The 10,154-nt window shown below is 64.6% G+C and overlaps 1 protein-coding gene across 1 annotated transcript; it reads left to right on the top strand.

The window, feature by feature from the left end:
• Nucleotides 1–514: 514 nt before the first annotated feature.
• On the top strand, nt 515–9,673 carry E2F2 (E2F transcription factor 2). Its single transcript, XM_054802609.1, has 6 exons — nt 515–1,195; nt 6,665–6,752; nt 7,080–7,299; nt 7,414–7,572; nt 7,766–7,880; nt 8,179–9,673. The coding sequence occupies exons 1-6, from the start codon at nt 911–913 to the stop codon at nt 8,662–8,664; spliced, it is 1,353 nt and encodes a 450-aa protein (XP_054658584.1). The 5' UTR covers nt 515–910; the 3' UTR covers nt 8,665–9,673.
• Nucleotides 9,674–10,154: the final 481 nt, after the last annotated feature.

Genomic DNA, 10,154 nt, shown 5'->3' with positions numbered 1-10,154 from the left:
GGGGCTTTGCTGCCAGCCAGCCTCTGGCTGGAGAACCCCAAAATGTTTTGTCTCCCAAAAAGATGCAACGCCCCAACCCCCCCCCCCACCCCGCAGCCCGGCTCGCTGCAGCTGGGGATGGGGGGGGGGCGATGGGGATGGGGGGGACACAGCCCCCAGGCTGCAACCTACCAGGCTGGGGGGGGGTGTGCGTGTGTCTTTTAATAACTAATTAATAAAACATCAGTCCCAGTCCCGATCCCAACCCCAGTGTCCCCCCCCCATCCCAGGCACCCCCCCCGCAGGTGATGCCAAAGAGACCACGCCCCCTACTTTGCATACAAAGCCCCGCCCCTCCCGCTCGCCGCCGCGCGGCCCCTTTAAGGCCCCTCCCGGCGCGGCGCCGCTGGCTGCCGCGCGGGGGGGGGGGGGGAGGGCGGAGCGACAGCGGCGGCAGCCAATCAGCGCGCGGCGTTGTCCGCGGGAAATCCGAATTTCGCGGGACGGCGTTTGGCGCTTAAAAAAAAAAAAAAAAGAGAGGGGAAAGAAAAAAAAAAAAAAAAAGGAGCGATCGGGGCCGGGCGCGATCGGGCAGGAGCGGAGTTGGGTGCGGGGGGGACCGGGCCGAAGCGGGGCCGCGTTCCGGGTCGCCCCGGTCCCATCCGGCCCGAGTGCAGGCGATTTTTGGGGCCAACGGCGGCTTTTTCCGCCCGGTTTTGGCGGCACCGCCGCGTTGCTGCTCTGCAGGTTTTTCGCGGGGGGGTGTGTGTTTTTGGACACCGGCCGGCGTCAGCGCCCGGCGGCCCTCCCTCCACCCCCCGCTCCCCAAAAATGCCGCCGCTGAGATTGTGACACCCCCCTCCCTTGCTGCAAAATCGCGGGGTGCTTCTGCCCCCTCCCCCGGGCCGGCCTTCTCGGAAAGGACTTTGCAATGCTGCGGCTCCCCAGGGGAGTGTCCCCCGCCCCGGGGAGGGGGGGCGTTGCCCTCCCGCCCCCCCCTCCTCCCCACCACCCGAAGAAGGTCATGTCGGTGATGGGCTCCGTGGAGAGGGGGGCTTCCAGCCTGGGCAGCCCCCCGTTACCTGCCGGTTGCTTTACCCAGGTCTACACGCCAGCGGCTGTCAGCGTCCCCGCTCCCCGGGAGGGGTGTCTCTATGCCACCCCCCAGGGCCCCCAGCTCAGGACTCTCCGCTCGGCCTCGGCGGGACGGCTGCAGGTAAGGTGTCCGCACCCCATCCCCTCCTTGGGCATGGCTTGGGTGGGACAGGGGGCTGGGGGCTCCGTGCAGGGCGGGGAGCAGGGGGTGGGTGACCTCAGGGTGCACAGCACCCTCCCCTTCCAAATTTTGCAGCTTACGTTGGGGTCTGTGCCCCCCCCCTCAGATGTCTCTTTGGGGTGGAGGAGGGTAAGGTTTGAAATCAGAAGTCGCAGTGAAATGGCTCATACGTTTCTCAACTTCCCTTCGCCCCTGCGTGCCCACAAAGCTGGCTCCCGGCTTCCGCTTTTCGGCCTTTTTCGGCCTTTATTTCTCTCTCTCCGGCTTGCAAACAGTTTGGGTCATGCCTCAAAGCCCGGCCGTGGTGCTGAGGCCCTTTGCAAACCTCGTTCCACGTTAAGGAAGCGAGGGCTGGGTGCAGGCAGAGCTCCTGCCTGCTGCGGGTGGGGGGCACCGTCTCTGCCCGCTGCCTCTCCCCGCTTTAGGGCTGCGACCCCCGGGGTGACCCGTCACCCGGGAAGGTGGGGGGACGTGGCGCAGGGCTGGTTCAGCGCCGCTGCCCGAGCTTGGTTCCTGCCTGCGGTTACGGCGGGGCTTGCAATGACTTTTTTTGGGGGGTGCGTGTGTGTGTGAATTTAAAGCAATCCCCCCATCCTCCACGGGACACCCCAAGGCTTTGAGGCAGGGACCCTGACGTTGGGAGCTGTGCGGGCTGGCGTGTGGAGGGGGTTGCTGGCCCCGGCTGTGTCCCTGTCACCGAGGCCGGGGTCATAGGGCTGTGCTTGCAAAGCCCAGCACCCGCTGCCCCTGAACAGGGAAACTGAGGCCCAGGTCGGGCGTTGGCCCCGTGCTCAGCATCGGGGGGCGCGGGCGGCTCTGCCCAACCCGTCCCTCGTCCTGGAGGGCCCCTGCCGAGCCCCCGGCCGGTCGGCCCCGCTGGCAGCTGGCATTTAATTCCTGCCCACCCCAGCCCGGGCGCGTGTCCAGCCCTCACTGTGAGCCTCTGTTCTCCCCGGATCCTGGGAGGGATCCCAGACCCCGCTAACTTCGGGTTAGTTTTTTCAAGGCTTGATTTATTTATTTATTCCCCCCCTTTCCCTGGTCCCTGATGCTCGGTGCCAGCTGGGGACATCGCCGTGGCTGGGGGAGAGGAGGTGTTGTTGCTCCCCTCTCCGTGCCACCGCTGCGGGGCTGGCCGGGGCCGTTGCGAGCCCCATCCCGGGGGGCTCCAGGGCCACCTGTCTCTTCTCCGGCCTCTTTGTCTCCGAACCGCATGAGAAGCTGCATCCTGCACTGCTGGGGGCTGTTGTGTAGGGAGAGACCCCGTGCCGCTGCCCCCTCCCCTAAAGGCACCCCACAAATTCACAGTCCCTTTTCCGTGCATCGCTGCAGAGCTGGTTTTGGGCTAATGGCCTCTTGGGCATCGTCATCGCCCATGCCAGGCCACAGCTAGGAGATGTTTAGGGTGCTCCTGCCCATGGCTGTCCCCTGAACGGAGTCTGGGGGGGCTGATGTGACACTTGGGGACATGAAGTGCTTGAGGACATGAAGTGTTTGTCCCCAAGTGACACCTGAGGACAAGAGGTTTGGGGCTAAAGGTCCCTTTGGTGTCACCACCATCATCATCATCACCCACGCCAGGAGATGCTCAGGGTGCTCTTGCCCAGGGCTGTCCCCTGAACGCGGTCTGGGGGGGGTTTGGGTGACACTTGGGAACATCAAGTCCTCCTGCATCCCCCTTGGTGGCTTGCAAGTGGCGTTCCCCTCTGTCTCCATCCCATTCCCTGATGCCGTGATCCCATTCCTGGGGCTGGAGATACCATTTCCAACCCCGGTGCGACACTCACAGCCCTGGCTCACACACACACACACGCGCGCACACACACCCCCAGTTTATGGGCACAACCTTTGTGTGCAGATCCGGGGCAATCAGATAATGAGCCTTTCCTCCCGATTCCCGACCAGGGCAATTGCGGCCGCTCCCTCCTACTTGCTGGATTTGTGCCGTTTAAATGATTTGGGGTCACCTGGTCCACCTGGAGGGAGCCCATCACCCCACATCCAGCCAGAGGAAAGTGGGACGGGTTGTCTCTCATGGTCCAAAAAAGTCTCAGATTACCCTTAGTCCCCCGATTTGAGCGTCCTGGAGCAGGTAAATGTGTTTTCCACCATGAAAATGCATATTTCGGAGTGGTTTTGGCCCGTGCCAATCCCACCCTGAGTATTTGCCTTGCTCCTGGCTATATGGGATCTCTATAGGGGCTCAGGGCTGCGAAGGAGCCCTGGAGAGAGCGATGTCCCCGCTGTGAGGTCCCGGCTCTCCCTGCCTCCTCCGTGTCGGGAAAAGGGCGTTCAGAGTCCGCCGTGGTTTCGGTGCGAGCTGGCAGGGCTGAGCCACCCGTGCAAAGAGCACCCGGGGTGGCAGGAGGATGGCAGCCCCCATGGGTGCTGGGCTGAAGCTTTTCCCCGGTGGGAGAACCACCCAGCAGCACCCTGGATTCTGCTGGGGTGACCCAAGGTGATCTCGACCCCCCCCCTCTTGATGCCATTGAGGGTTCTTCTGCATGGGCAGGAGGGGGTGATTTTAGGGGGTGCAGGGAGCTGGTGGGCGGGGGTTGGGATGGGTGGGAAAAGGGTGGCTGTCCTGTCGCCCTTGGAGGGGCTTTTTCTGGCTTTGGCTTGTACAGCGTCCAGCTCTTCTCCATCTGGGAACGTCTCTGGCCAGGCCTTCCCCCCCACCCCCGACCCCCCCATCTGTGCTGGGATGGGGCTGGGGGGGGGGGTGGAGACGCCGGCCACATCTTGGAGTGGGGAGCGGTACCCGGGGTGGGGGCTACTGCCTTCCTCCCCAGCGCAGGGTGAAGTCTCCCCATTCTGGGGCCAGGGCTGGGGTCAGCCTCCCTCCCCTGCCCACGGTGGGGCTGAAAGCCCCCCTGACCCCCCAAATCTGGGGGTTCTGCATCCCCCTGTCCCCCCCGCTGTGCCCTACTAGCCCATAGCCATCCCAAAAGGTGGGGGGGGGCTGCACCTGGGGGGCCTGATCCAGCAGTGACAGGGCAGTGTCCCTGGCGTGGTGGCACGATCCTGGGGTGCCCTGTACCCCCCCCCCCCCAGCTCCGGGTGCCCATCCCTGGGTGCTGCGTTCCCACGCCCTGGATGGGGGGGGGGGGGGATGGCGGGGGGGGTGCAGAAGGGCCGGGCAGGGCCCGGGCAAGCCTGGAGAAGGCAGCGGGTGCTGTTGAAAGGAGCGTTGGCAGGAGGAGCCCGCCGCGGCCCCCCCGGGGGGACAGGGCTGCTCTGATGCTTGGGCTGGGTGCGGGGTGTAGCCCCTGGCGCCAGGGCTGGGCCGAGGGCTGCTTGGCAGGCAGAGCTGGCGGGGGCCCCCCCCCCCCCCCCCAGGAGGCTCCTGCCTTCACCCTGGGGTGGGCGTCAAGCCTTCTTTCCTCAGCATCATATCGGGGGGCAGCTGGTGTGCCCCCCCCCCCCCAATCCTGGGAAGCAGTGGCTGAGGGCTGGCGAGCAGCGTGAGGGGGGGGGTCTTGGGGTTTGGCTCCTGCCTCCCCCCCTCCCTTCGCCCCCGCCCTGGTTTGTCTGGTTTGGCACTGGGAGCCCCTCGCCGTGCCCCGCTCAGCTGTCGTGTGCCTAATCCTGCCTGGCTGGGGGGGGCAGCAGCTGGGACACAGGAGGGACCCCCTTGTTCATTGTCCCTCACTGATGTGTCCCAGCGCCGCGGGGTCCTGACCCTGCCCGAGCCTGCCGAGCTCCCCCCCCCATGCATGTGGGGGAGCAGGGGGTCCCCCTTTGTTCCCTCCTGCACGTGGGGAGGGGAGACCACCTTGGTGGCGGTGTCTCTGAGGGGTTGGAGGTGGCCGGGGACACCAGGACCTGCCCTGTGTTGGTCCTGTGCCTCAGTTTCCCCATTGCTTGGGCAGATGGGGTGCAGCTGACCCCCCCACATCAGCGATGGGGACACGTGGGTGGCCATGGCTACCGGGGAAGCAAGGGTTTGGGTGCCAGCAGAAGGGGGGGCAGGATGATGCCCCCCTCCTTCGTCCCAAATCGTGCTGGCAGATGTGTTGGGGTCTGATCTGGGGCAGGTGTTTCCCATGCGCTCGGCGTTAACCGTTGGGGTGCCGGCAGCTCGGGGGCAGATCCGGGGGCGCGGGGCCGGGGATGGAGGCGCATTCGCTGGGGAAAACCTGCTCGGGGAAGGGAGGGAGGGAACGGATTCCCACAGGAGCTTGGGACCAACCTGGCTCCCTGGGGGGGTGGAAAACAGCCCCCGGCGTCTCTTCCGCCGGCCCCCTTGGGTGGGAACGCCGCCGAGGCGCCCAACCCTTCCCCGCAAAGTGGGGTGCGCTCCCCAGGGAGCTGCCATCGGAGCCGTGCTGAGCCGGCACGGGGACCTGGGCACCATGCGGGACGTGCTGGGGGGGACCCTGTGGGACAGCCCGACCTGGGAGCAGGTACTGGGGGGGGGGGGAGTGGGATGGGGCTGGGGGGCTGCTTTCTGCTGCTGAGCCAAAGCGGCCCCCCAAGGTCCCCCTGCTTATATTTGGGGATGTGGGGGGGATCCTGGGCGATTTGCACCCATTGAGGGGGTGGTTTGGTGACACCCCCCCAGCTCCTCTCTGCATCTGCTCTGCTGCACCATCGGCCCCCCCCCCGCCCCTGCTTCCCTGGGTCTCTTCTCCCCAAGTGATGCTGGGGCGGGGGGGGGGTCCCTTGAGGGCAATTTCAAGGAGCTGCTTGCCCTGGCGAGGGGAGGTGACCCTGCTCCCAGGACCCAGCACCCACCCCTCCTCACCCCCCCCCCCCCCGCCTCGCCCCAGTTTCCCTCCAGCTGGGTGCACGTGTCTGGGGCAACCACAGGTCCCTGGGGGGTGTGGGGGGGCTGAGCGTGGCTGGTCCCAGGTGTGCCGGTGGCAGCTGGGTGCCCTCGGCTGCCTCCAACCGTGTCCGGGGGGGTGGGGGCAGGGGGTGAAACCCTGCACCCCAAAGAGCCAGCTGGCAGGGTGGGAGGGCGAGGATCCGGCCTCGGAGCCGCTGCGTTCCCAGGGCTCGGCCCCGTGGAGCCGTGCCAGGAGCTGGGGGCAAGGGGAAATCCCGGTGGGTTCCCCACGGCTGCCAGGGGAGGGACGGGATGGGCTGGGGTGCTGTGCCGGAAGCGGGCAGGAAGCCATGGGGGGGGTGCTGGGACCCCCCCATCTCCTTCCCACCCAGCTCTCCCAGCAGCCCCTCACCCTGCTTGGGTGCTGTGGGAGCTGCTTGGGTGCTGTGGGAGCCGCTTGGGTGCTGTGGGAGCCCTTCCCAGAAGGAGTTTTGCAACCGGATGAGTCTCTCGCAAGATCCCCCCACCCTGGGCTGTGGCACCCAAGACTTGGCCAATGCCCCAGGGAGAATCCAGCGGGGGGGGCTCAGGGGGGTGTCTGGCTCAGCCCCAACGCGGGGTTTTCTCTTCTGCTCCAGGCCAAGAGGAAGCTGGACCTGGAGGGCCCCGAATTTCGCACGCCCAAGGGGAAGGGCAGGACGCTGGCGCACGTCCCCAGCCCCAGGAGTAAGTGGTGCTGGGGGAGACGGGGCGGGGGGGGAGCTGGGAGGGGGACAGACCCCGTTTCTCTCCCCTCTTAGGGCCGCTGCGATGCCCTGAGGTGGTCCTGTGGGAGCAGCGCCCACTCCTCAGCCCCTCCTCGCTGCTGCTCAGCAGCTCCTTGAGCCCATTCAACGCCCTGCGTTGGCAGAAAACTCCCTGGGGGGGTTATTTCTGGGTTATTTTTCCACCAGGTTAGGGATCGTACAGTGTTTGATATCCCCAGCCCTGTGTCACCTCCATCCCACGTCCCACGCTAAGGAGAGGATGGGGGGATCTCTGGTTACCCCACAGCCCCCAAGTCTCCCGGGGAGAAGACTCGCTACGACACCTCGCTGGGGCTGCTCACCAAAAAATTCATCCGTTTGCTGAGCGAGTCGCCCGATGGCGTCGTGGATCTTAACCGGGCGGCCGAGGTGCTGGAGGTCCAGAAACGTCGCATCTACGACATCACCAACGTGCTGGAGGGCATCCAGCTCATCCGCAAGAAGTCCAAGAACAACATCCAGTGGATGCAAGTGATGCTGGGGGGAATGGACGTGGGACGTGGGGACGGGGCAGGGTGGGGGACAGGTGGCTTGGGGACATGGAGTGTGTGCTGCCGCTCAAGCGTCATCTCCGCTGGCAGGGGGACGGGGATCTTTGAGGACGTGGCGGTGACGGCGAAGCAGCAGGCGCTGCGGGGGGAGCTGGTCGAGCTGGCCAGGACGGAGAGGACGCTGGACCAGCTCCTGCAGGATTGTGCCCTGCAGCTCCGGCAGCTAGCCGCCAACGAAGCCAACCAGAGATATCCTTGCTGGGGGAGATGGGGAGGGAGGACAGGGTCTTGGGAACAGGGTCTTGGAGACCCCTCTGAGCCCCTTCTCCTCCAGTTGGCTTCCCCCGGGCTGGGGGGGATGTTTGGAAGCTGCTGCCGGGATGGGGGGGTTGAGCCATCCTGCTCGCAGCTCCTCTTTTTCCTATACCTCGTCCCCGTCCACGCTGGCGTACGTCACCTACCAGGACTTCCGCGCCATCAGCAGCTTCCAGGAGCAGACGGTGATCGCCGTGAAGGCTCCACCGGAGACGCAACTGGAGGTGCCAGACTTCAGCGAGGTGCGAGCGGGGCCGGGAGCTGTTTTCCCCCTTGCAGCAAGGTCGGGGCCGGGGCGTGGGTGCTGGTGCGGGTGCTGCTGCATCTGCACCATCCTTGATGGGTTCAACTGGGGCACCCAGGGTGCAGCCCAGCATGGCCCTGGGTGGTTTTTGGGGTGTCTCCATGGGACTGTTTGACCTTGAGCTGGTCCTTTAGGTGTTGCAATGCCCTGCCTGAACCCCACAGAGGTTGGGGGCAACAGGGTGGGGTATGGGTGCCCTTCTGGGTGGCTCCTGAGCGTTGCTCTGCCCCCCCCAGGACAACCTCCAGCTCCACCTGAAGAGCACCAACGGCCCCATCGAGGTGTACCTCTGCCCGGAGGAGATCATGGAGGAGACCCCCACCAAAGACCACGGCGTCCCCTCCGCCGCCACCTCCCCACGGGACCACACCATATCCCCTTCCCCACAGAACAGCCCCGGGCCAGCCCCACAGCCGCCCCATGCCGTCCCCCAGAACTGGGGGGGCACGGGAACCCCTTCTTCATCCCCATCTCTGCCTCTCACTGTCCCGGGGGGGCCCAGCTCACTGCTGGAGGTGGAGGCTGGGCTCCTGGGCTCGCCCCCGCACCTCCTGCAGCAGACGGAGGACCAGCTGCCCTGTGCCCCCTCCCACCTGGACTCAGGACCCTTCGTCACCTTCTCGCCCCCCCTGGAACAGGACGACTATCTCTGGGGGCTGGAGGGTGAAGGTGTCAGTGACCTCTTCGAGGCGTACGACCTGGGGGACCTGCTGAAGCACTGAGCCCCCCCTGCCCCCCCATTGCCTTTGTCCCCACTCTGCTCACTTGTGTCCTGAGCGTGTGGGGTCTCTGCGGGCAGCTGGAGAGTGTGGGGTGGGTTGGGGAGTGCTGGGTTTTCTGAGGGTGGTGGTGGGGGGCTTATGTCAGCCACCCTGGGTGGCTTCTCCTCACTCTTCTGTCCCAGCACTGGCCATAAAACTGGGGGGTGCCAGTAATGATGCTCCCCGCCACAACCCCTCACTGCCCCGGGGCTGCTGGCAGACTGGGGGTGCCTTTGGGTGCACAGGGTGGGTTAGGGGCACCCCTGGGTGGCGGAGAACCCCCTACCTAGAATGGGTCATGTTGGGACGATGTCATGTTTGGGGACAACTCCAGTTGCTCCCCAGTTAAACTGGTTCTTCAGGGTCATGACGGGTCATTTCCAGTGGTGTTTCCCTGGCCACAGCTGGAATATCCTTAAAAAAAACGCTGAGGCGGCAAAGCTGAAGTCACCTTTGGGTGAAGAGAGGATGAAGCTCACGTGTGGGCACTGCACCCTCCAAAATCAGTGGCTCTGGCAAATCCCAGAAGCCCTATTTCCTGGGGGGCTATGGCCTGTTTCCCCCCAGCTCCCTCCAGCTTCTTGGAGCTATTGGTGCTGGGGATATCAAAACTGGAGCATACTGGGAGGAGGGATGCTATCAACTGGTGGCTGGAGCATCATCTGCGGAGAGGGGCTTGGGAAGCAGCGCGGGATGAGCCCTGGATACGGCTTTTAGTTGTGCCATTGCAAAATATATGTAATTATTGCACTGTATTTATACGGGACCCCCCCCCCCCCCCTTTCGGCACGGCGCTGGAGAGGCTTGGGTTAGTATTTTGGTTTTTACATGAGTGTATTTAAGTTGTCCTTCCTCGGGTTGGTTCTCTTGCGGTTTGGCTCGGAGGTGGTGTGGGTGAGAGTGTGTTTTGGCATGGAAAAACTTGTGGCACTTGATGTTTTCTGCCTGGGAGGGGATGAAATAAAATAAAATGTTGGAGTTATAAGGGGCTCTTTACCTCTAAGCAGATAAATTCTGGGATGGTTTGGGAAGAGGGAGGTGTTGGGCTGGTTTTGCTCTCATTTTTCAGTGTAAAAAAGCCTGGTTTAGGGCCTTTTAACTGGCCAGCTTGCTCCGGAGGAGCTGGTGGAGAAGGGGATTGAGATGAAGCTGTGGCTGGAGTGAGAGAAATGGGTCTGAGCTGCTGCAGATTAGTGATTTCCAGCCAGTCTGACTGGGATGAGCCTTCGCCCAAGCTTGAGCCCCTTGAACCAGGAGCGTGGGAAAAGCCCTGGGGCTGGGGGCCGGCTCCCTGCAGGTACCGGGGCTGGGACGGGTTTGTGCACCCGGATTTGGGGGCAGGTTTGGAGGCTGCAGAGCGAGAGTGTGGTGGGTCCTTCCCCACGGAGGGTCCTTCCCCAGGGTGGTTCCCCTGCCAAGCCACACCGTGACCCGGTGGTACCCGGTGATGC

This window comes from Grus americana, chromosome 23 (assembly GCF_028858705.1).
Source record: "Grus americana isolate bGruAme1 chromosome 23, bGruAme1.mat, whole genome shotgun sequence".
Classification (NCBI taxonomy): Eukaryota; Metazoa; Chordata; class Aves; order Gruiformes; family Gruidae; genus Grus; species Grus americana.
The sequence above is the reverse complement of the archived record's forward strand: the minus strand, read 5'-3'. Positions and strand labels throughout refer to the sequence as shown.

Bases quoted from the DNA above. Each gene is read 5' to 3' on its own strand.
- E2F2 (XM_054802609.1), top strand. From the start codon at position 911: ATGCTGCGGCTCCCCAGGGGAGTGTCCCCCGCCCCGGGGAGGGGGGGC. The intron at 1,196-6,664 runs GTAAGGTGTCCG...CTTCTGCTCCAG, and splicing joins CCTCGGCGGGACGGCTGCAG to GCCAAGAGGAAGCTGGACCT. The intron at 7,300-7,413 runs GCAAGTGATGCT...CTCCGCTGGCAG, and splicing joins AAGAACAACATCCAGTGGAT to GGGGACGGGGATCTTTGAGG.